A 26,477-nucleotide genomic window follows, 5' to 3' on the forward strand; every position below is an offset into this window, starting at 1 on the left:
ACTCCCCAGGAAGGATTCAGCCTCAGCAATCAACGTCTCAGTGGTGGGGAAGAACGCCTCAGTCCTGAAAGGTAACCTGGGCACAGACCACAGTATCCTCCACTCTCTCCAGGCTGGAAGCAGGCTGGGCTTGTTCAAGGAGCTGCAGAAGGTGGCCCGTGTGGTTGGAGCATAGCCAGCAAGGAAGACAGCAGTACAGATGAGGTGGGGGAAGGAGGCAGGGGAGTATGTAAATAGCAGGGAAGAAAAAGTAGGACATTTCTCTAAACTTAGGGATAGAGCCATGCTTAAAACCATGGTGGAGGACATGTGACATCCTATATCAAGTTCCACATGAGTAAACTTTTTTAGACTAGACTTTCAGTATAAAAACTTTGTCTCTCAACAGGAACTGGATGCACCCTCCACTCTACAAGGGAAAGTGATATAATTTATACCACGTGTCCCCTCTTTGCTCTGGCTGCCAGGGAGTTCAGAGCTACGTCTGATATTTATATACTTTTTTTTGTTTTTGTTTTTGTTTTTGCATTACACGGGCCTCTCACTGTTGTGGCCTCTCCCATTGCGGAGCACAGGCTCCGGACGCGCAGGCTCAGCAGCTATGGCCCATGGGCCCTGCCGCTCCGCGGCATGTGGGATCTTCCTGGACCAGGGCACGAACCTGTGTCCCCTGCATCAGCAGGCAGACTCTCAACCACTGCGCCACCAGGGAAGCCCTATATACTTTTTAATCTCTTTCCTTTGTCTAATTTTCTTCTTTTTGTGTTTATTTTGTTAGCTTTTTAGAAAACGGCAAGGTGCAAATAAATTCAACAAATACACATTTACATTTAAATTTTATTTTATTTACGCAGAATGCATTTCCTTATTTTAAAACGAAAACATTACAGATAAGGTTAAAGTCCACCTCCTCCAGAGCAGCGCTGTTACCAGTGAGAAATATGTATGTGTGTGGGTGTGTATACATGCGTGTGTGTGTGTGTGTGTGTGTATATATATATATATATATATTTTTTTTTACTGTCCCTTGCCTGTGCATTTACATGCATATGTACTGATAGAAGTTTCTGAATTGTGGTTTTTTATTTAGTATTTTCTCCTTTATAAAAAAAATACAGACATAGAACACTAAAAATATTGTTCCACCACCTGTCACACTATCTTGATCCACAGCTTGCTTTCTCCCCTTAGTCGAATACCCTGAAGCTATACCCAGATTAGTCCCCAGAGAACAACCTCATTTTAACTGCTGCACAGAATTTCATGTAAGACAGCGGCAGAATTCAGTTCGCCATTTCCCTCTTTGACCTACATTTAGGTTGTGTCCAAATCTCATCTTTGCCTTTACACATAAAGTCCCAAAGAACATCTTCATATGTCCCCTCACACACCTGCTGAAGTGTTTCTTCTGTCTGGGTATCAGGCAGTGGAAGTGCTGGGCGCACAGAAAATGTTAACAGGATTGCAAAATTGCCCACTCTAATGGCCTTACCATTTTATATTCAGCCGAAGTATACAAAATGCTGCTTTTTAAAAAATGGGAACCTAGCTCCGCAACATGGCATCTCATCCTCCGAGGCGTCTGTATCCTTCATGTTGTCCCCTCTCTCCAGGGGTAGCAGGCAGCCCCAGGAAAGGACCTTGGCCTCACCGCCAAGGTGGTAGCCACTGGCCTGATAGTGCCCAGTTCTCCCGGGACGCTTGGCTTGTTCCTGGAATTGGTTTAGGAGCTATTTGCCTCTCTGCCTTCTCCCACCTTGCTGAGAGCCCCTCCCCATCACCCTAGAGACCATCCCCACTCTAAGAACAAATAATACAACAGCCAAGCAGCTGAAAATAAGCAGGGCCACATGATCTGGAGGCAGTTCCCAGCAGAAAACAGGCAAATATTGTCAAATGCCTTGCGCCAAACACTTTCCAGCATCCTTGGTCATGAGGTTAGTAAGGCCCAACCCACTGGGGATGGTGAGCCCTGCTGGAATCCTGGCCACACAATAACCTCTATTCACAAAGAGGATTTCGGCAGGGAAAGCAGCCTGTCTGCTGTCCTGGCCTACTCGCTGCCAGCACGTGTCCACCTCCACTGCCCCGCCCTCTCACACACCTCTCTTGTTGCCAGTGTCACTCTGAGCTCCTGTGTGCCATCAGGGGGGAGACACTTCCCTGTCTGCAATTTCCAGGGAAAGGGAGGCCCTTCCCCAAAGGAAGAGGATTGAAGACCAAATTGTCACTTTCGTGGGAGACATTTTCCTTTCTTTTGAAAAAATAAAAATGAGGCTTGGGTGATTGCTAGGCTTTCAATATTTCAAATCAATATGAAACAAAATAAATTCGGTGTTTCTCTTTAAAATGTTCTCGGAGGCCAGAGGTAGAAAATTGGGCTGGGTACTGTGCCAAAGAAGTATGGTGACGTTTTAGACCCAGCCACAGCTGCTAGGCCAGACCCATGGGATGTCACCAATACCTGACGTTGTGCACCCATTTCTGATTTAATTCTTTATTCAACGGTGGCATAACCTGATTTGCTTTCATAGTGTGAGTTAGTCCACCTCACTCCAGAAAGGGAGGCTAAACATTTTTAGCTCTGAATGTAACCAGAAGTGACATACAGTGCCAATAGGTGTGACTATGTCCCGCTAGAAGTCCTCAGCCAGAGATGGAGAAAGGTAGCTTAAGCAGGACAACGTGAAGGGTGTAAATGTCTCAGAGAATGAGACGCTATGTTGTAGAGCTAGGTTCTTATTTTTAGAAAATAGTTTGTGCTGTGAGTGAAGGTATAAGATGGTAAAGCCATGTGAATGGGCAATTTTGCATCCCATTAACATTGTAATATGTACATCCACTCCTGGATACTGACATGGAGAAACACTCCCCCAGGTGTGCAGGGGGACACACATGAAGATGTTCTTTGCAGCCCTATTTGTAACGGTGAAGTGGAGATGAGTAGAGGCAGGGAAGAGATGGAAAGGGAAGATTGAAGGGGGTGGTTTATGGTAGAGGATGGTGCCAAAATCCCCTCCACTGCCATTCGGGGCCACCAGCGCTCTGGCTGCCAACCTGTAGCCTAGGCCCCGACAGGTGGGTTAGCAGCAGCACAGAACTTGTGACACTCTGCTACTGTACTGCCTAGTTTTTGTCCAAAAAAAAAAGAAAAAAAAAAAAGAAAAAAAGAAAAGGACTTGATTAATCAAAAAGTGAACAGAGGAATGCCAGAAGCTGGCTAATCCCAGGCCTTTCTGGAGCACCAGTTTGGTAGCTTGTAGGCAAAGCACAAGATTTGGATTAGACTACTGTAGATTCTGGTCCAGTTGAGTCAATACAATGGCAGAAATAAATCCCTGACTCAGTCCATGGCTGAGCAGGGACCAAACTTACAGGTTGGGCCAATACCCCTGGTGTGCCAGGCTTACCCCAGCTGATGTTGCTGGCTGAGCTCACTGGATCTTATGAAAACCGGGTAGAGGAGGCATGATTATTACCCCTATTGGAAGAGGGCAACTCAACACAGCAGATGGTCCCAGTCTCACTCCACCCACGTGGGGGAGATGCCTGACTCCTTATAAGAAGACCCTCAAGCAAGGGGAGGCGGGGCCGGCGAGGTCCCAGGAGAAACACCAGGGACCCACCTGAACTCGTGTTTGTCTACCCAGCAGCAAACTGTGGGCTTAATTGTTGCAGTTTAATAAAATAGATTGGGTGGGTTTTGTTTATTTGTTTTGGCCTTCTGTAGAATCCGAGCCCACAGGAGCCAAATGCCACCATTTTGTACTTATTTATCATCTGGTGGTGGTCTCTCCTTGGTTCCCATCTTCCTCCTGAGAAACCGTCGGCTTCCTAAAGGCGACGGTAGGGATTGCGTCTTCTCGTTCACTGCTGTATTCTGCGGTGCCTGGCGCATAGTAGGTGCTCAATAGGTAATGCTGACTCACTGAGCACATGGATGCCAGTCCCTAGCACAGAGCGAGAGCTTTAGAAGCATCGTCCCGGAGTTCATACTCCAAGGCGGGCTTTTCCCAGCCAAGCAGTTTGGGGCAAGTCACTTAGCCTCCCCAGCTCTCCATTTCTTCCTCCATGTCATGGAGATAAAGTTACCCATTTGTGGGAGTAGTGATAGCAAATATGAACATCTCTGGCACGAGAGTAGGCGCTTGAAAATATAAATCAGATCTGTTAATATAAACAGGCTTTTCCTTTAACCCCCCAGGTGTTAAGATTTTTTTAAACTTTTTTTTGATCTGTGCAAAAGCCTGCTTTCCTTCCTTGCCCCCAGCCCTTGCCACACACACACACACACACACACACCCCGCCTCCTTCCTTCCACACTGTTACTGACCATGTTCAGGTCACAGTGCTAGGAACTATGCTGGCATAAATAGAAGTGGTCCCTGCCTTCAAAGGACTTTCAGTCTAAGATGTGAGGTGTTACCTGAATATTCTGCGCTAATATAGAATGATACCAATAGTTACCCTCCATTGAGTGATGTGCATATGCCAGCTGGAGGGCTGAGGGCTGTGCTTGGATTCTTGTTTAACCCTCACAGCAACCTTGGGAGATGGGTGTTGGGTATTGTTTCCCTCATTTTACAGATGAAGGAAGCAAGAGTCTGAGAGCTCAGGTAACATACCTGAGACTGTAGTGCTTGCAAGTGGTGGAGGAAGATTCAGACTCAGTGATCCCTGACTGTAAAACTGCTGTCTCTCAGTGAAGCTGTTCGGAAGAGCTGTGGAAATCCCCAGGAGGCAGTGAGAGCTCTAGGAGGAGAAGATGTGTCTGCTCAGTCAAGGTGTTTTCCTCTACAGACATAACTCAGCACTCTACATGTTATCAAATGAATGAATATGTGAATTTGTCAAGGAAGAAATGATTAAGGAGTGATCAGCAGTTGGGGCTGGGTGGAAATTAAGCACAGTTTGGTGGAAGAGAAATTTGAGCTGGGTCTTGAAGGGTGAGGCCCAGCAGAGGGGGTCCCCTCCCATGGTGGGAAGGCCAGGGAACGTGTACCGTAGCGGGGAGCGTGGCAAGATATGTTTGAGGAACAACAGACAGTCCCGTCGGCTGGAGAGAAGTGTATGTGTAGGGGAGTGAGGCCAGAGAAGCCTGGAGAAGGAGAAGTAGTCAGGGTCAGAGAGATAGGGGGCCTTGGGTGCCAAGGTAAGGAATTTGAACTTCTGTGAGAGGCAGAGGGGAGCCACTGAAGGGTTTAGACTATTGTCTGGCTCTGATTGTTTGGCCAGTTTTTTTTTTCTCACATATTTTGCAGTCTCAGATCTCTCTGATAACCTCAGTAATAAATTATGATGTTTAGCAAGTAAAAAAAAAAAATCCTGTTTTCTTTTCTTTGGGTAAAATAGAAGAAAAAAGTTTCTGTCCCAGACATGTCTACAAGGACTCGAGAAGTGGAGGCTGGACTGAAAGCCCACGTGAACATATAAGAAAACATAAGTTTAAAATGAGAGCAGAGGGAGAAATTATGCTACGCGCTGAGACATCTGCTCTTCACCGTAAAGCGCTAATACGAAGCTTCCACCATGTGCCCCCGGATGCTGCATGCTGAAACCTTGTGAGGAGATCTTTTAAAAATGTATACTGCAGATAATGACTCATGTTGGCTAGTGGACCGAGGTCATTATCTCTCCATAATAGGATAGGCTCAATTCAAATATGATCAGGTTGTTAAATAGAAGATCAGAAAATGGAAGACGTGGAGAATGTTTTGGTGATCATTAAAAAAAATATATCCAGGTATAATGGAGTATTGTTCACCATGTCAGACTAATGATGTCCTGTAAAAGTGAGGAGGAAAAGGGGAAATTTCATCAGATATGAAGAGAAATAATTAACTGCCTTTCTGCCATGCCTTGGTCAGGAAGCTGGTATTTCAATTAGCAACTTCGGTACATGCACGGACCCTCTGGAGTTTGTAAGAAGGTTTGGGGAAAGGTGTCATGATGCTATTCCTGTAGAAACTCATCAAGCATCAAAGTTGCCCTTGACTCCAATTACGTGTCTTCACTCACAGAGCTTATTAAAATGCTTCATAGTCATAAGCCACCTAGATACCTTGAGGCAAAGAAGCTCCAGTAAGAGAAACAAAACGTGGATAAGAATATAGTTATTTAGAAGGCTCTGGCCTTTGGCAGGTACCTGCTTAATTAGCTCAGCCTGTGTGAACTGTGACTTACACCCGTACGATTCAAACATGGATAGTTTGTTGCCGCTATGGATTCATTTAATGGCATGTATTTTAAACTTGACCTTGTATTTAATCCTGATTTCTTGACCAGATTTAGTGAGCAAACGAACCATACAAACAACAAATAGAAACTGAGGCACAGGGGGCTTAAGTAAAGTAACCAATGAGGGGGGAGCCAGGAATTTATCTGGGAACCCATGCCCTTTAGCACAACATTTGGAAGCATTATTCCTGCCCCTGTAACTCACCTCCTCAGCTTTTCTTAATCGTGGGGATGGAGCCCCTTTGCACCCATTCAACCCAGTTATGAACTTGAGGGCTTCCTTGGTTGCTCCCACCCTCCTCACATCTGGCAGCATGAGACCCACAGCCTAGGTGTTATCTCTGCCCTGACATCCATGCTCCATCATTTCCTGCCCTGACTATTAACGTGGCTCCAAACCGATCTCATTTGTTCGTTCATTCACTCATTCATTCTACAAGTACTACCTAGTCAGCCACTATGTGCCAGTCTTCACTAGTACTCCTTGTCCACTCACCATAGAGGTGCCAAGGTGACCTTTCCAGAGAATAAATTTGATCCTGGCACTCCTATGCTTTAAAAACTTAACTGGCTCCCTATAATTTAAAGGATCATATGCTTTTTTTTTTTTTTTGCGGTACATGGGCCTCTCACTGCTGTGGCCTCTCCCATTGCGGAGCACAGGCTCCGGACGCGCAGGCTCAGCGGCTATGGCTCACGGGCCCAGCCACTCCGCGGCATGTGGGATCTTCCCGGACTGGGGCACGAACCCACGTCCCCTGCATCGGCAGGCGGACTCTCAACCACTGCGCCACCAGGGAAGCCCCATATGCTTTTTATAAGATGAATTCTGAATGGTTTGAAATGCATGTTTGTTGAATGTGTCCATGGATTTTTCTGGCCAAAATCAATTTTAGAAAATCATTAGTAAATATAAGCAAAAAGCACACAGCTGGTTATGCACAAAGTTCCAGCTTCCCAGATTGTTCTTGTATGAATTAAACTGGAAAATATCCCACAACACAGTAGCCTAAAGAGCTGAAGTTAAGCTTTCTAAGGAAATTGCTTAGTGGCACTCTCAGTCATCTAAGAGGAAACCTATGAGACTTGGGGTTTTTTTTGTTTTTGTCTTCTTTAAACGTTCTTTTAGTCTCAATCCATTGCTGGCAAATACAACATATTAAACTTTAAATTAATGCTAGTTACTGTTGTTGATTACATTCTAAAATTGAAGTATAGTTGATTGACAATGTTGTGTTAGTTTCTGGTGTACAACAAAGTGATTCAGTTACATATATATTAGTTTTCACATTTTTTCATTGTAATTTGTTACAGGATATTGAATATAGTTCCCTGTGCTATACAGTAGGACCTTCTTCTTTATCTACTTTATGTATAGTAGTTAGCATCTGCTAATCCCAAACTCCTAATTTATCTGTCCCTCACCCCCTTACCCCTTTGGTTAACCATAAGTTTTCTATGTCTGTGAGTCTGTTTTGTAAATAAGTTAATTTAAATGTTAATAATATTTTAGATTCCACATATAAGTGGTATCATATGGTATTTGTCTTTCTCTTTCTGACTTACTTCACTTAGTATGATAATCTCTAGGTCCATCTATGTTGCTGAAAATGGCATTATTTCATTCCTTCTTATGGCTGTGCAGTATTCTATTGTATTTGATTACATTATTATTATTCCTACAGCATCCTGGAAACACTCGGGTCTTCCTGTCTGAATATTTTTTTCAATCCTGTCTGAGTAACACTCCATTACCTTCTGAAAATAAGACTTTCATAGTAACTCTTCAACTCTGGAGGTTGCTAAACTCTTAGGCCAAGCCATATTCTCTTATGCGGCATGCCCCTCCCCCATGGTTCTTCCCTTTCAGATACTCCATTACAGGCCCTCTTCGCCACTCAGACCAGTGTCTCCATCATCCAAAGCTCGAGCCACATTTGTCTCTTAGCCTTGCTTTTCTCCTTGCCTGGAACCCCCTCTGTCTCCCATGGCAGAATACCACAGTGGTTCACAGTGAGACAAACTCTCCCATTTACCAGCTGCATGACCATGGGCAAATGAATTTCGCTCTCTGTGCCTCAGTTTCCTCATCTAAAATATGGGCATCAAATGGTTATTGTGAGATAATGTATACCCCATGCCTGGCACCTAGTAAGAGCTCAACAGATGCTAGCTGTTGTTGTTGTTACAAAGTTCTAATTCCAGTTCATCATGAAACCTTAATCATCTGTTCCCATCTACACAGTAATCTCTCTGTCTTCCCACATTCCTCTGCACCTGTGGTTGGGAGTTTGTAGTATTTAAATATTCTTATTTCTGTGCATTATTCTCCCCACAATAAACTGCAAAGTGAACTAGGGCATAGATTGTGTCTTATGTCAACACAAGAGCCTACAGGAGGCAGACAAGGAACAGAAAATAGATTGGGTGTAAGAAAAATAGGGAGGAGTGAGGACTCTGGCCAACCCGAGGGCACATGTAACTCTGCCCAATTGTCACGCGGGAATATGGGCCCAGTGTTGCCAGATCTCAGCCTTTTCAAAAGAAGCCAGAAATCCAGATTCTTATGTGAAATGTCCTGAATTTTAGAAGTTGGGCCAACACTGTTCAGGCCAAACAAAGAATGTTTGTGAGACCCCATTTTGTGAAAGCTGCATTTTTCAGGTGACCCCCACGAGTTTGTGCATAAGCTGGTTATTTGGACCTTTGAACTCACTTTTATAGGGAAACAATACTGTGAATGGCATTTAGGGGTCCAGGCTAAACTAGATGGCTGATCCCCATTCACACCAGCCCCGAGGCTTAGGACAGTCCTAAGAAACCTAATCTCTATGTGAAACCATTTTCCCACAGGGAAATACATTTAGAGTTCCAATGTATGATGTTGGGGACACATAGAATGTAAGCCCTTTCAGGACAGGGCCTTTGTTTTGTTCACCACTGTTTCCTTAAAGTCTAGAACACTGCCTGGCACTCAATAAATATTTGTTGAATTGAAGATTACCTGTGTCTTTATCCACCTGTCCACCATTAATCTGTTCTCCATGCGCAAACAAGGGCTATCTTGCACACCATGGTATTCCCAGCACCTGTTGGGTGATAAGAGATCAGTAAATATTTGTTGAATGAATATATGACTGACACAATCTATCCATCAAACATTTACTGAATACCTGCTGTGTGCCACGGAGTCTGTTGGACTTTAAAAATGCAGAAGTGAAGCAGACACCACCCCAGCCTCAAGGAATTAGGCTGCCTAGAAGGGATTGCATAAACTATTTCCTGGCACATTTATAAAAATTGTCAGGCGTTACTCAGTGTTCCCCTTCCCAGAAGAGGGGGGAGTGGGTGCGACTACCTGGGATGGCTCAGCACAGGCATCTTCATTTGTTCGAGCGTTCCTCGGGTTGCTTGGTCCTCCGCGTCATCCGTGGGGTTTGGATATGAAATGATTGAACTGATTTTCTTTCAACCACATGTTGCAATGAGCCGAATGAGCACTGCCCTTTCAAGTGGGCACCTCGGGAGGCCGTGTCCTCATTCCACTTCAGTTACAACAGCGCTGGACCACTTCTTTGGCAAGTGCCCTCAGAGAAAGTTAGAAGCCACTTGAGGACATTCAATTCATTGTTTTAGCATCATGCCTTATTTTTGAACCCCTAGAAAAACAGTTGAGAGAAAAAGGTTATTCCAGTCACTTTAGCCCTCAAACTTGGTTCCAAATGACTTGGGGTTGTTTCCTAATATCCAGTTCACAGTCAGAGGAGAAATATTTTCTATTGGTGAGTTTATTGAACAGTGTGTGCCCCACACTCTGAAGGCAGCGGAGCCCAAAGAGAAGTCCCCAAACTGTCACGTGCCCCAGCAGTTTTGTTGGAAGAGATGTTTAACCTTCCAAAGTGTCCATGACAAAGGAGCCTGATTCTTTTGGACTCCTACATTCTTTTCTTTCTTACTTTTTTTTTTTTTGTGCGGTACGCGGGCCTCTCACTGTTGTGGCCTCTCCCGTTGCGGAGCACAGGCTCCGGACGCGCAGGATCAGCGGCCATGGCTTACGGGCCCAGCCGCTCCGCAGCATGCGGGATCTTCCTGGACCGGGGCACAAACCCGTGTCCCCTGCATCGGCAGGCAGACTCTCAACCACTGTGCTACCAGGGAAGCCCTCTTTTCTTTTTAACAGTGAAAACTTTTATATTTAGAAGTAGCCAGCTGGACTCAGTGTAGATGATCCCAACTTTGTTGGCAACATCCAAAGCCTCATAGTCAGGAGCCAGTCAAACATATGCCTTCTTCTCTCCGTCAGGCCTGATCAGGGCGTTGACCTTAGCCATGTCAATGTCATAGAGCTTCTTCACAGCCTGTTTAATTTGGTGCTTGTTGGCCTTGACAATGAACACCAGTGTGTTGTTTGTTGTCTTCTGTTTTCTTCACGGCTGACATGGTGGTGAGGGGGAACTTGATGATTGGATGCCTACATTCTGGTGTTTGGGTTAAAGGGGGAAAAAAAAAACAAAACTGTATCAAGTTTACTTTTATGTTCCCAGTATCAAGCACAAATTCTAGACATCTTGAGTGCCCAAAAATGTTTTATGGAGCAGAAAAGTGGATGATAATGAGGTCTAACACCTACTAAGCTCTCATCACGTGCCAGGCCCCATGCTGATGCATGTCACACGTTACATGTGATTGTCATGACAACCTTGAGAGGCGGTTACAGTCAGTACCTCCAAAATGAAACTGAGGGCTGAGGTTAAGTAACTTACTTACCCGAGGTCACCAAGCCAGCAAGTAGTAAGGCTGGGATTTGAATCCAGATGGAAAAGTTCCTACCCTGAAACCCTAACCTATAGTCATTAAGAAGATAATGGGTGTAGAATCATATAATCCCAGTACAGCAGGGAAGGTGAGCCTAAAGGAAACAAGCAGTTCAGCTCCCTGCTGTGGTCATATAACCTCCCTCAGCAGTGGGCTAGTGGCCGTCTAGCTGTCCAGCCTGTGCCGGGGCATTTGTTTTCCCAGGCTGTCTCACTCTGCTGCTCTTGTTAGCCAAGAAGCCCCAAGATTTTAACACTTATCAGAAATGGCTACACAGTGGGTAGCTTGGCTAAGGGGGGCACCTGCAATATCCTCTATCATTTTTTGGAGTTTGGGGGAATCTGATTCACCCAGAATGTGGTCAGGCCAATGACAACACAGAGGAAAGGGACTGGGAATTTGGACCGGAAAAGTGACCTGAGGTCATACCCAAAGGGACCAGGGGTCTGATCCTGCTAACCTGCTAACTCCGTTCCTGACCTTAGGCAGACTGTTTTGTCTTTGTGGGCCTTGGTTTCCCCATCTGTAAGAAAAGAGTTATTTCTCAGGTCTGCCCAGCTCTGGAGGAGGACTAGAAAGAACAGATCCTTCTTTCTTGGGTTTATTCACTGGGCTTTTATTTCCCCAGGCTGGAGGAGAACTATGAGATTGCAGAAGGGGTCTGCATCCCTCGCAGTGCCCTCTACATGCATTACCTGGACTTCTGTGAGAAGAATGACACCCAGCCCGTCAACGCTGCCAGCTTTGGAAAGGTGAGTCCAACTTCACCAGACTTTTTCCTTTTCTTCCCTACTTCTAAGTAATTTATGCACAGTTCCTAATCATGTTTTAAATCATTTAATTTTTTTTTTTAGGTTACCAAAGTAAATACGTTGGTTACTTTGCTGTAAAAATTTCCAACAGTTGTTAACAGAGTAATACCAAACCAAATACCCAAACAGAGTAATACCAAAGTATTAAAGATTTCAAACAATTCAGACACGTTGTAAAGTAAAAGTGAATGTCTACCTTGAATTTCCTTGGTACTTAATTTGCAGACAGTAACTTCTTTTCTCTGAGCGGCAAATATTGAACTTGCAAGTGTGTTATGTATATGTCAGTGAGCCTGGGACAGGCAAACTGCTTGGCTTGGTAATGAGAGAGCCTTAGAGAAACTGGGAAGTGGCCTTGTATCCTAGCTTGGAGGTCTGGGAGTCCTCAGCTGGGGGTGGACTGTTTGTAATATCACTGCAGGCCTGACTGTTCTCTATCCACTTATGCTAAAAATACATCCCACACTCAGGGCTCTCTCTACAAAAAAATCATCACCATTGGTCATTCATATTCAGCTGGCCAGGGAAGGCTATTGGAACTCAATTTAAGACTCATCATGTGTTTATTTGATAAAGATCTAGATTTTTTTACACCCCAAAAATATTCAATTCAATTTGAGTCAATACATCTAAACTCTTTCTCCTTTTATTAGCTTCTTTTTCCTGTGTGTAACTATTTTTCCACATCGGCTAATAAAAAATAGGCAAGCTTGTCCTGCACCACTGTTCCTTACCAGTTTTCTGAGTGCAAGCGTCACAAGGACTGAAACGACAGGAAGGGGTCAATGTTTCAGAAATTCACTTTTCAGATCCTCAACAGATAAATCATCAGCAAGAAAAAACAAAGGGCAATGTTAGCCCTGAGCCAACCACCCCGGAGAGTCTGAAACTGAGTGGCTGAGAATTGGCTCCACTCAGTACATGGGAAGATGCTCTGTGGTGACTTAGGAAGGGAAAAATGCTTGTGTGGTGGGTTAATGTTCCTTCTCCAAAGTGAAAAGAATTTTTAAAAAAATCAGTGGCGAAACCACCTTTGTTGTTTCTTTCATTCATCTCTTCAGCCGGGCAGTGTTGGCTGAGACTGGCTGTGTGGCATGCACTGTGTCAGGCAGTGGAGACTCAGAGGGGTCCCGGTATGGGTCCTGCTGTGGAGGTGCTCCCAGCCTAGAGAGGGGCACTGAGAGCCTCTCAGCAGTGGGAGAAGGAAGAGCACAGCAGGAGTGTATCCCTGTCCTGTGTCTGGGATCCTGGAACATTCTCTTGCATCTACCCGCTCCCTCCCAGAGGCCGAAATGGAGAGTCAGGTTGGGTGAACCAAAAGACCAACAATCCTAGCTCTCCTGGACTTATCACTTAACCTCTCTGAGACTCAGTCCTCTCAGCTGTGAAATGGGAATTAACCCCTGCCTTCTTCCTGGGATGTTGCAAGATTCACCCGAGAGGGTGGCAGGCTGATGTAGGGTACTGTGCACTCAGTCATCTGGTCGCTCAGGTATTTAGTAACACCTACCATGTGCCATTACAACTGTTATTATGAATTTTCCATGAGATGCTTGTGCACAGATACAGATAGCCATTTGTTAACTTAGATTCTGAAACAAAAACAAAAACAAAAGACAAAAAAATTCAGCATTTCTAGAAACTGCAATTTGCCTGTGTAAGGACCTTCTATTCCTTTTTCTCTCAAATTCTTTTGTAACTCTGTTGTCAGCTCAGGGTTTCCTTGACCTTGTGATCTAGGTAAAATCGATTTAACTCTTCCTCTCCTCCCAGCATCCCAGTTCCATTCCTATTTCAAGTCTCAAATCTGCCACCAAGATTTCAGCAAGTCCCAGGGTGTTTGCATCCTCAGGGTCACCCTGACTTGGGACCCCTCTTTCTGCATATACCCCCTCTCTCCACACCTGTGCTATCAGTACAGTAGCCTCTGGCCACACCCAGTTGTTTAACTTAAACAAAATTAAAATTCAGTTCCTCAGTCACACTAGCCATATTTCAGATGCTCAGTGGCCACATGGAACTAGAGGCTACCATATTGGACAGTGCAAATAAAACATTTCCATCTCCACAGACAGTTCTAGTGGATAGCCCTGTTCTGTACCATCATGAGCTAGGGATGAAACTCGGGGTCCTCTTTGCTTTGCACAAGGCAGTCCACAGAAAGCATCCATGTAGACTAAAGCGTCCTAGGAGACTGAAGTGTGCAGCGGTAGTTTACATCCCAAACGTGGTCCCATGGAACAGACATCCCCATCCCAAAACGCTCCCTGGCCCTCCTGCCAGTTCCCCACAGCTGGTCCCGCCCTCTCTGCTCTGCTGCCTCTCCTGTCCTCCTCTACCGCCTCCTGCTGCCCCCTGCACTCTCCCTCTCCTTCCTTCTTGGGACAACCTCCACCAAATTTCCTCTATTCTCTAGTCCTCGCTTCCTGCTGGCATCTATGCCCACAAGTCTCATTTAATCCAAATGGCTTTTCAGAGTATTTTCCCAAATAATAAGTTTCCTCTCTAAGAAGAATTACAGTGCCAGGTGCTTCCAAAATAGTCATTTAAAAAGGCATCCAAGGGCTTCCCTGGTGGCGCAGCGGTTGAGAGTCCGACTGCCGATGCAGGGGACACGGGTTCGTGCCCCGGTCCGGGAGGATCCCACATGCCACAGAGCGGCTGGGCCCATAAGCCATGGCCGCTGAGCCTGCACGTCTGGAGCCTGTGCTCTGCAATGGGAGAGGCCACAATAGTGAGAGGCCCGCGTACCGCAAAAAATAAATAAATAAATAAAAGGCATCCAAGGGTAAGCTGGGACGAAGTGAGAGAGTGGCATGGACATATATACACTACCAAACATAAAACAGATAGCTAGTGGGAAGCAGCCTCGTAGCACAGGGAGATCAGCTGGGTGCTTTGTGACCACCTAGAGGGATGGGTTAGGGAGGATGGGAGGGAGACGCAAGAGGGAGGGGCTATGGGGATATATGTATATGTATAGCTGATTCACTTTGTTATAAAGCAGAAATGAACACACCATTGTAAAGCAATTACACTCCAATAAAGATGTTAAAAAAAAAAAAAGCATCCGAACTCTCTCTTATCTCCAGTCCCAAAACAAGGCAATACTCTAACTGAAATTAAAGCACAAATGCAAAAGCTCTCTGCAGCTGCCTTGCCATCAACTTCAAGTACACTGGAAATTGGGGCTGTCCTTCCAGCCACGGAGGACAGAAGGTACCTGCTGAGGGTTTTCGCATTGAGCTTGTTGAATTGAAATCCCAGACACATTTTCCCTTCCTGAGGGCTCCCGGCACACTGCAGCTGCCACCTCCTTGGAGAAAGGGACTAGTTCTGTAAAACCTTGGAGTGTAATCGTGGACAGGCTTCCTTTGAGCCGAGCCGTCCAAACTTATGATTCATCTCTGAACTTTTAGCTTAGAGCAGGCAAAGTTCACTATTTCAGCTTAGGTTTTAGAGAAAAATTAGATTGGTGGTCGTCCTCCCACCTGGCTTGCAAGTGGGCTGAGGTGAAACAGACATCAGTGGTAAAGCTGTCCCCATGTCGTCTGGCTGGGATCCTGTTCTTGGTAAAGTGGATGGCAGCGATTGCTTTGCTGCAAGTAAGGTCTGAAATAAAAATCCCCTCTCCAACACCGTGGGCAAGCTCCAAAAGCACTAGCTTGCAGTAATGTATTGACTTTGGGTCCTGGAATTAATTTCGGAATTGCAGAGCGTCCTGAGGCTGCTAGCTGAACTGACTTCTTGTGCCTGCTTTTGCTGTTGGCTGGGGTGATGAAAGGTCATCCAACTTGGAGTCACTTCACTTTTCTGAGCTCCCGTTTCCTTACCTTTAGATGAGAAGTGTCCCAGATTACTCCAGGGATAAAATGAGACAGTGCTTATGAGAATGTTTTTTAAAACTGTAAAGTTCTCTATCAATGGAAGAAATCACTATTTTCTAAAATTGGCTGCATTCCGTTCTAACTCCTCTATCTTCTTACCATACTTTATTTTTCTTTATAGCACTTACCACTGTCTGAACTACTATATATATATGATGTTACTAATATATATGTATAGTTATCTATATATTGTAGTATTATCTATATATTTTATTACATATAATATATAATTATTAATACATGTAACTAATAAATATGTAACATATATATTTTTTAGTTTGCTTGCGTTTTGTCCATCTCTTTTTCTAGAATAGAAGCTCCATGAGGACCTTTTTGTTCACTATGCATCCCTAGCCCCCAGAATGGTGCCTGGCACATAATAGATCTTCAGATATTTGAAGATTGAATGATTTACATTATTGCTGTTTGCTAAGAACACCAGGAATCGTTTGACATGTGGCAGTTTGCTTAAGCCTTATGGTCACCATACGAAATTGGCATTGTATCCACTTTCCATTAGTCCATTTACTGAGTAGGGATGAACTTGTGAGGTACCAATGGAAACTGGTTGTATTTTCACTTACTTTAAAGAGCTGCCTTCAGAGTCCTCTGTCCGTCATTCCTGCTCTGCCCTCTGACAGCATTGCAGGGCAATCCCACAGCATCAGCCATCATATCAGTCTTGGCTGGATCATTAAAACTCATTCTCAGCTATGAAAAAGCCCAGTTCTGTCCAATTTAAAACTTCCATCTCACATGGAAGGCAGACCTCCCCCAACGATGCCTCCGAATTTGCTCTGTGAAAGGGAAGGGGGGGACTCTTTCTCTCCTCTTTTGACTCCTCCAGGGTCGGGGGAGGGGGACAGAGGGGGAGGGTATCTAGAGGAAAGGCAACAGGAGTCTTTTTGACCAGCTGGTGCTCTCTGAAGGCTCCTCCCAGCTATCAGTGTCCTGTGCTGTGATCGTCATCCATACGCTGGGGGAAAGGGGTACGGTGGTGGGTTTGGGGGGAGACCCGCTGGATCTCTGTCCACACTGGCTGAAGGGCTGTGCTCTCCAGCTGACCTCCCACTGCCCACCGCTCTTGCTTCTCCACTGAGGATTCACCCTATGGCTCTGGCCTTATGCTGGAGGGTTCTGACCAGCTCTCTGAATGCCTCGTGTTACGCTTTTATTCTTAGAGAAGCCCAGAGGAGCCCCCACGAGCGTGACGGGTATGGAACAGGCCCACCTTGGTGATGTGCAAACAGAAAATGGCTTTGCTTTGTTTCTCAACCATGTTACGGCCAAACTCCCTTCCCTGACCCCTGATGGTTTTGTGGCAGGTTTAATAGCTTTTCGGTTATTGATTATAAAAACAAGCCTCAGCAGATGTAGAGAATGGACTTGAGGACACGGGGAGGGGGAAGGGTAAGCTGGGACGAAGTGAGAGAGTGGCATGGACATATATACACTACCAAACGTAAAATAGATAGCTAGTGGGAAGCAGCCACGTAGCACAGGGAGATCAGCTCAGTGCTTTGTGACCACCTAGAGGGGTGGGATAGGGAGGGTGGGGGGGAGACACAAGAGGGAGGAGATATGGGGATATATGTATATGTACAGCTGATTCACTTTGTTATACAGCAGAAATTAACACGCCATTGTAAAGCAGTTATACTCCAATATATTGTAAAGCAGTTTATACTCCAATAAAACAGAAAACAAGCCTCTTTTCAATAATTTAGGTGCTCTTGTAGACACTAAAGTCCAGTGCAGTGCTCTAGTTGAAACCTACAGTCTCTCATCCATTTGAAAACTCCTCCCCTCCCCCCCACCTCAGGACTGACCATGTGTGGCCTGGGGGCCTGCAGTGGGGGAGGGGAGAGTGGTCTGACCTTCTGCTCTTCCCTAACCTTTCCTTCCTGCTACTGGTGCCTCCAGGCTTGTCAGGGTGAGAAAAAACACTTCCAAAATGATACCCCTAGTTCTCCAGCAAAAGCAGTGAAATAAATGTTTAGAGAGCAACACAACTGTAAATTGAAACAAACACAAGGTAATATCAGAATTGACCTACACATGACATCATACTCACATAAATTACCCAAGCTTATTAAAGACAATTCTTTTTAACAGATATTAGAAGTGTCTAGCTATATCTAATTATGAATGCAGCATTCACAGATGTTTAATAAAATTAATAAAAATAGCGAACACTTACATAGTGCTTTCTATTACCTGGCACTGTTCTAAGCACTTGACATATGTCAACCTTGTCTAATCCCCCAAACAACTCTATGAGGTAGAAACTATTATCCCCATTTCATACAAGGGTAAACTGAGTCCCAGAGAAGTTAGGTAATTTGCCCAAGGTCAAACAGCCAGTAAGTAGATGTGTGATTCAGAATGTGACCCTGAGAAGTCTGGCTCTAGAGTCCCTGTACTTAACTGTCTCATTTACACAGAGCAACTTATTTTGGGGGTACGGTCCCTATGTGTAGAGGCAGGTTTTGTGTAAACAGTTGTCCTTTTGACTTTGGTGTTGTCATTAGCAGTCACTTGGGCACCTCCATATGATCAAATTTGGGAGTGAAGTCTCAGCCTGTCTCTCAGGGTCAAGTTCGCTGGTCACTGCAGTTGAGAAATTTCCCCTCAGATCTTCCCCCCAGGGTGTTCCAGGCACTAGGAACCCTCCTGCCAGTATTTCCCATTCTGCTTCCCCCTCAACACTTGGATTCACCCAAGTGAACCTTAGGTATGTATTTATTAGGTATGCATTTATCTCAGGAGATGGGAAATGGAGTCATCTAGGAGAGGAGGCTGCAAACGGACATATGCATGTGAGAAACTGCAAAGCAAGATGGCAGATGTGCCTCCTGAGCTATGAACACCCAGCATCGGAGGGACACAGAGGAGGAAACCGCTGCCTCCTCGGGGTGGGGAGTGAGGGCAGCCTGAGAACCAGGTCAATCCCGGAGTACCTCTAGGTACCTAGTATTGCCTTCTCCTAACCTGCAGACTTGCGGGATCCGTGGAAGCTGAAGCGAGTGTTTCAGTTTCACCAAATGCTTCTTTCTCCTGCTTTTCCACTGGTCTTTTGGAAGCTAAAAACTCCACCTGCCCAGAGATGGAGCATAACTGTGCTTAGCAAGAGCTAAGCTTTTTCGGAAAGAAAAACTGGACCTCAGATTTCTGAGCTAAGAGAATATCTCTTACTAATTGGATTGCTTTCCACGCATTTGTAACAGGCATTCTGGTGGAGGATTAAAGGCAAAAGAATGTCTTCTTCCACAGACTTTTACTGAGGGTCCACCATGTGCAGTAGGCGAGGAGTTTCCAATAACGCCAGGTTTTGGGCCCTGAATTTGAGGATCTGTCACTCTTACTCTTTGTATTACCCTGGACAGGTCCCATTTCCCTGTCTGAACCTCAGTCCCTCCATCTATCACGTGGGGAAGTTAGTCTACAAAGGTGTGAGGGTCTTTACCATATGAACTGGAAACACTTTTCAATGAGAAATCATAATGACAATAACACTGACACTCTTTGCCAGGCACTGGGCCAAGCCCTCTGCACATATTACCTTATTTAATCCTCACACAGCCCTGTGAACTAGATGCCGTTTTCTGTTCCTGTTTAAAGATGAGATAGCTGATTCCAGCGTCCCTGGAACCTTTCCTATGAGGTAAATCCTGGGTGGAAATCAGAAGGTGTATCAGTTAGGAATCGTATTGGGGCTGTGTGTAAGAGATGCCTCTCCTCATTCCCAAACAGTGGCTTAAATAAATTTGTGGCTTTACTTTTCTTCACATAGAATAAGTTTAAAAGAAGGTAACCTATGTTAGTATAACAGCTCTATAAGAGCATCAGGGACCTGGGCTCCTTCTCTCTCTGTGCTCTGCCATTCTTAGCAGATAGCTTCTAATTTCTAGGTCACCTCATGGTCCAAAGTGACTGCTGGACAACAAAGCCTGAATTCCAGGCAAGAAGTAGAAAACAGGGTGTAGGGAGAGAAAGGTCAAAACTCCAGCTGAGTCAGCTGTCTTTAGAAGCGTTCCGAGAGCCCTGCCCAGTGATTTCCCCTTTTGTCTCACTGTCTGCCCTTGGCTGTCAGGGAGGCGGGAGAATGTAGTCCATCGCCTCCTGGAATAAAAAATTAGAGTTTGGTTAGAAAGGGAAAGGGGCAGACAACTAGCCATTTTATCCACTTAAGGGCATTTCAGAAATCCACGTATCCTTTTTCTTTTAAAAAAATGAGATCTAATTGACATCTAACATCGTATTAGTTTTACGTGTACAACGTAGTGATTTGATGTATGTATGTACTGCAAAATGATCAACGCAATAAATTTAGTTAACATCCATCACCACACAGAGTTACACATTTTTTTTTCTTGTGATGAGAACTTTTGAGATCTGTTCTCCTGACAACTTTCAATCATATGGTACAATAATGTTAACTATAGTCAGCATGCTGTACATGATGGTTGTGCATGACAACCCAGGACTTATTTATCTTATAACTGGAAGTTTGTACCTTTTGATCACCTTCACCCATTTCTCTCCATGTGTCCTTTTATGTGTCACGACTATAAAATGGAACCCAGGATCCTAAGAGAGTGCAGGGTGTACTCTCAAATGTGGAGCCCACGGGAGGAAACATAAGTGCACCAAGTGAGTAGCTTAGACTGTGTGGGGTAACATGATTTATGGTCAAAGATTTGTTGAGCTTGTCAGGAAGAGGCTGTTTCATGGATAGGCAACTAGACAGCCGTGACACAGTGCGACTTGAATATGTCGGGAGGCCCTTTAACCTCGCAAATACACCTCCCCCGAAGGCTTGCCGATATCTCAAAATCCTCAGTTCCTTTCGTTTAAGTCTGTGGAGATGCAACTACAAAAGAGCAGGGTAATTCATTAATACTTCCCAGTTACTAACACCTCAATGTAAAGAAGTTTAATCTATTAAGGGAACTTAAAGGTCTATTGGTGAGACCTTCTCATTTTCCAGACAAGGACATTAAAAGTCAAAGAGATTGAGTGGGCTTCCCAAGGTCCGATGTGTAGTGGCAGGGCTGGATCTGAGGGGAAGGGGGGAGACCAGTGGATGCCACCTGCTGGGCAGGGACCCCCCCCCCACCTCCAGTAAGAGGTAGGGAGACAGGAGGAAGGGAATCTGGGGCGGCAGATGTACTTGTATGAATTGAATTTATTTATATCCTGCCTTTTCCCCGTGAGGGCTTGAGGTACTTAGCCATTTGGGCTGTGGGTGTTGCTTCCTTGAATATGTGGCTCCTTCCTCCCCGCCGCCCATGCTTGAGCAATGTAAGAAACAAACAGACAGACAGACAGACAACAGTGTTCTGGGGACCTATGCTTCTTTCAGCCACATATGCCTGGAACAGAGATAAGGCTAGAGGTTCCTCTCGTTTTACATGACTGCCCTCTTCCTCAAGAGCGCTCACAATCTGCCCTGACCCCAGGTTGCTTGCGCACCTGTGGAGGGACACAGAGGGAGATAAAGGTACTCTTGAGGCATCTTTAGGATTCTTCAGGGATGGTCTTTTTTCAATTTGCAAAGGAAAAAAATTAAGCACATGGACAGTTTCCTTCTACTTTAAATTCTTGCATATATTTTTCTTAACCCTTAGTATCTGCTGTGATGTCAGAATGTCTGATTTCACACCAGATTCCGTATTTTGTTATTTCACACGTCTTTACTGATGTGCAGTGTAAAAGCTCAGAAAGCAAATTGTGTGGGTTTGAATCCCAGCTCCACCATTTACCAGCTGTGTGAACTCAGGAGCTTTCTTAATAGCTATGAGCCTCAATTTTCTCCTCTGTAAAATGGGGACATGGCACCAACCACCTGAGGACTGTTGAGATAATGACTGTTAAAAGGGCTGCCTTAGCACAGTGCCTGGTAAGTATAAACACTCAGTGCACTTTAGCTCTAATTATGATTTCAGTTTACCATCACAACATTTCATGACTTTATCATGTTTTTAATATATCATCACTAACATATGAATGTTTCAACCTTCCTAGCTGCTCTTCCTTCTGAACAATTTTGAGAACAATTGTTCTAAAAATTTCCCACATCACACACATGCTACCATCACCACCCTCACCCTCTCGTATTATCATCTTCAGAATTATTCCCTTTTTGACTTAACCTCTATCTTATGTAACTCACCACATTCTAGCTAAATGGGTGTATGATGACTGTCTCTTCTCACACTCACAGACATGACACATCCTCCCAACATCCCAAGGACAATACTGGGCTCACATATAGATTTTTGGACTTCTTGGAATTGTTACCCACGGTACTTGTCGCGGGCAACAGATCGTTACCTCTCTAGCCATGGGTGTTTGCTCGGAATCCTTCATCAATCCGTATACATAATCTGAAATTCCATTTCTGTCTCATTGCTCTAGATGTAAATTTCTTGTAATTTTTAAAAATTTCTTTTGTGGGATTTCCTGTGGAACCTGCAGCCGGGTAGAACCCACCTCACCCTCCAGTGCCTGGCACCCAGTAGGTGTTACTCCTCCCAAAATTGTTAAATGGATAGAGTTATCCCAGCATAGTAAAATGACTCTGGCAAGCACCCATTTCAAGATGGTAGCATCGATGGAAAGTATTTAGGAAAACTTATTCATACTACCAGGCTTAATTATTTTTTCTTCTCTGAAAAAGGCTCAAGGTCTATTGCCAACAAAGAGAGCACCCCACTTTCAGGCTTAGAGTTGTGACAATTAGAATCCCTTTAACCTCTTTCCCTAACCATTTCTCTCTCTTGTTCAAAAAATCGTTGTGTGTGTTTTTTAAGAGAAGGCACAAGTACTTGCCATTGTACTGAATTTATAATTTCTTGCTGCTTGAAAAGCCCCTTTTCTTTTTCCCACACCCAGATGACCTCTGAAATAAGACCGGGAGCTCTTGTTTTAAAACCGTCTTAAGCATACTTGATTCTTTGTATACACGAGTTTGTCTCCCTCGGAGTGGGGGAGAATATCCACTGATTCCATTACACTGGAACTTCTTTTGGATCAGTTCCTGTTGGTGGCAAATCCTTGCCTACTGAGGGTGGATTGAATTTTGGGGAACAACCAAAAGCCTTTTTTCAGAGCGTCCCTGATGACTAAGTTGGGAGATCAAGCTGGATCAAGCAAGACCATAGGACTTGGGGTCAAAGTCAAACAAGGCCTCTCTGTAGAGTAATGAGGCCGAGTGGCTTTGCTCTGTGGCTCTGAAGGTGTCTCTTGAGGTGACACCCACAGAGAATGCTGAGGGTTTCGTGCACAGTCAGTGGACCCTTGCTGGCTCCCTTGGGTGTCGGTGAAAGTGATGAACAGGAGACAGTGGAACTGGATCCCTGCTGCTTCTGCTCGCTGGCGTCTGTGAATCCGAGCAGCCTGTATAACCCTAGACCCCGGTTCCTCATTTGTGAAACGAGGACCATCATATTCTCCTCCAGTGTGGTTTTTAGGATAAATTGAATACCGAGAGTAAAATACTTTGTCTAGTGCATGGTGCCTACTGATGCCCAACGGGTGTCAGTTCCTCTTCTCACTCTTCCCCTTCCTTATCTTAAATGAAGCCTGTGGTTTGAAGATGCCATTTCAGGAACGTTTGCCCCAAACTCACTCATGTTTCTTAAAAAACTACAACCACAAAATTATGTCAGGGTACCCTGCGTGCTGAGTTTCCTTCCACCTGGAGCCATGTGTATAATGGAGAGAAGAACGGACGGAAGAGATGAATAACCTGACCACCACCTAAAAAAGGATGCCAGCAGCCCTGGAGAGACTGGATCGCCAGAGCTTCTCCGCATCCCACCCCTGCCTGGCCCATGGAGACCCCAGCCCCGTCTGCCCAGGCTGAAAGAGCAGAGGGTGGGATTCCTGAGTAATTAAAGGGAATTTGGAAGGCTGGGATGTTGCGGAATGTTAGATCAGTAGCTAGAACAGCATGTGGTGTTCTTTAGGCAGGCTTCATTGAATCCATACAAAAAAAGAAAGAGGGGCTGCCTGCCGTCTGCCCATTTATCAAACAGTGAAGCTCAACTCTCACAGCTCCACAAAAGTGTTTGACTGTTTGCTGAGTCTTGCTCCAGAAATTAAAAGCTGAACAGCCTTAGCAGGGCTGAACCGACCCTGCATTTTGAGACTCAAACTAAATTGTGCTGGGCTTTCAGATTCAGGGACCAGCTGATTATTTGGTGAAAGGAAAGGAGAATAATTTGTAATTTGCAGCCCATAAGAAACACTTAAAAAAAAAGCAAACTCCCTTCCCACAGGTTTTTGTTGCGGCTGGAAGGAGGAGGTGCTGTCTGCGACAGCTTTCTTTGCTCAGAGTGGGAAAAGTCTTGACCTCCAGTTGGGCAGAGAGCGATGTGGTGCAGCAGGGCCTCCACCCATCCCCCACCCCCAACTCCTAACAGGCTTCCTTTCCTCTTCGTGCTTTATTTGAAATGACCTTTCTCTCTTTTTGGAGGAGGAGGAGAGGATTTGGCCATCAAATATTTTTAGAGAAAAAGTATTTTCACAAATGGAATTAAAGATTTTAACCACGCAAATATATTGCTTGGGAGACCATAAGATAACCACAAAAGCCTGGAAACTGGGTTTTCTGAGAATTCTCTGAAGAGCCATCAAAGGATTTGAAGGATACGTCTGTCGATGAAGAGAATGTGCTAGAAAAGGGTGATGCTCCTGGAGGACATCAAGCGGGGGGCAGAGCCTGGACGATAGGTTGAAACAGTGTCGTTATCCCCATTTGATAGATGAAAAAGCCTGATGCTCAAATGGAAGAAAGAGGCACAGGTCATTTTTTGGCTCTCCAATTTAGCACATTTTTAAAAAGTGGTAATACCCTTCAATACTTGATGGGATTGGGAGAGGAAGAGGACGACGAGAGGTGAGCTGGAATGAAGGCAGAACCTGGTGGGTTTGGACTTTGTCTGGAGTCTTCATGAAGGAGTGGTTGAGGTGAGGCATGCCTGGCAGCAGGGGCAGTGAGGCCATTGCAGCAATCCAGGTGTGAGATTATGGCCCTGGGGCCAATGGAGATGGAGATGCGGGGAGAATCAGGATATATTCACAATAGAGGGAGGATGGAACTTGGTCACAGACTGGAAGTAGCAGGTGCACCGGTTTGGAGAAGGAAGAGCTCTTACCTGGTCAGGGGATCAGGAAAGGCTTGGAAGAGGGTGTAAGTGGATCAGTAGAGATTCATCCCCACCTCTGAGAAGGTGCTCATAGTTCGTGCCCTGCCAATGGGAAATCAGCAGCAGCATCTCTTTTTTTTTTTTTTTTTTTTTGCAGTACGCGGGCCTCTCACCGCTGTGGCCTCTCCCGCCGCGGAGCAACAGGCTCCGGACGCGCAGGCTCAGCGGCCATGGCTCACGGGCCCAGCCGCTCCGCGGCATGTGGGATCTTCCCAGACCGGGGCACGAACCGCGTCCCCTGCATCGGCAGGCGGACTCTCAACCACTGCGCCACCAGGGAAGCCTGTGCAGCCGCATCTCTTATGAAGGACAGTGTGCAGGCTCCCTCTGTCTGACCACACCTGCCTGCTCGATGCTGTATTAGAAGAGAAGGGAGTTAGAAGAAATGTGGCTAGACTTAAACATCCCTGGTAATAAAAGGGAATGAATGAGTCATCAGGATAATCACTGGTCATAATGGGCAATGTTTATTGAACCCTTACTAAGTGCCAGGCACTGTTGCTAATTATTTCCATATGTTTACTGTTTAAATTTTCACAAAAATTCTCTGAGGTAGGGGTTGGTATCATTCCCATTTTACAAATGAGGAAGCTGAGTCATTTGAATGTTAAATAACTTGCCCAAGGGCCCCAGAATAACAAATGGCTGAGCTTGGATCTAATCCAGGTAATCTAGCTCCAAAGCCCTTGCACAGAACCCCTCTACGTACTGCCTCTTCACAAACACCATCGCTGTACACACCAAGAAAGAGGCCCATTGGTTGTGTTTTCACCTTGGCAGAAGGCCCCTCCTCCTAGGTTTCTGGCAGATCTATGTGGTTGTCCTGGGAAGCAGCACTTAGCGTCGTCCACTTGTCAAATGAGTAAAGGGTACTCTCCAGGCCAGGGGTCGGGCTTCATGCCTTCATTCGACAAACGTGGACTGAGCTCTTCGCATGTGCCCTGGGCCAGGTCCCTGCTCTCGTGGAGCTTATGTTCAAGTGGGGGGAGATGTGAAATAAGCCCTCAGAGAGCAAGCGAGCGAGACAACTGCGGAGAGTGCCGAGAGGAGGACAGAAAGCAGGGTCGCATGCTGGGGTGCTGCATGTGTTACTCTGCACCCGCTGGTCAGAGAAGGCCCCTGGGCAGAGGGACCTTGCCCAGAGGCCCGAATGTTGTAGGAGAAGGAGCTAATCTTGTGACGATCTGGGTGAAATTGCATTCCTGATGGAGAGAGCTGCAGTACAAAGGCCCCCAGTGTGGGGAGGAAGCCTGGCATGTTTCAGGAACAGGGAAAAACTAAAATAAAAAGCAAGCCAGTGTGGCTGGGATGCAGTGAGGAAGGGCGAGAGTCGGAGGAGAGGAAGGCCAGGAGGCAAGCAGGGACCGGGTTACAGAGGCTGAGGTGGGGGTGAGTACCAGGTGCAGCGGAAGCCTTTGGAGGGCTGTAAACGGGGGTAACAGGTTCTGGATGAAAGCGTACACTGCCTACGTTGTGAGGAGGGGGGTGAAGCCCAGAGCGGCCAAGTGAGA

General features: G+C 45.5%; 1 protein-coding gene across 3 annotated transcripts in view; it reads left to right on the forward strand.

The window, feature by feature from the left end:
* RFX4 (regulatory factor X4) overlaps positions 1 to 26,477 on the forward strand; it is a 166,013-nt gene that overhangs the window by 60,852 nt on the left and 78,684 nt on the right. For all 3 annotated transcript variants that reach the window (XM_004269419.3, XM_033427560.2, XM_049694413.1), the window contains exon 4: positions 11,681 to 11,804. In XM_004269419.3, the coding sequence (XP_004269467.1) occupies positions 11,681 to 11,804 (124 nt within the window). The remainder of the gene's footprint in view (positions 1 to 11,680; positions 11,805 to 26,477) is intronic.

The sequence above is a fragment of the Orcinus orca genome, chromosome 11 (assembly GCF_937001465.1).
Source record: "Orcinus orca chromosome 11, mOrcOrc1.1, whole genome shotgun sequence".
In the NCBI taxonomy this organism is placed as follows: Eukaryota; Metazoa; Chordata; class Mammalia; order Artiodactyla; family Delphinidae; genus Orcinus; species Orcinus orca.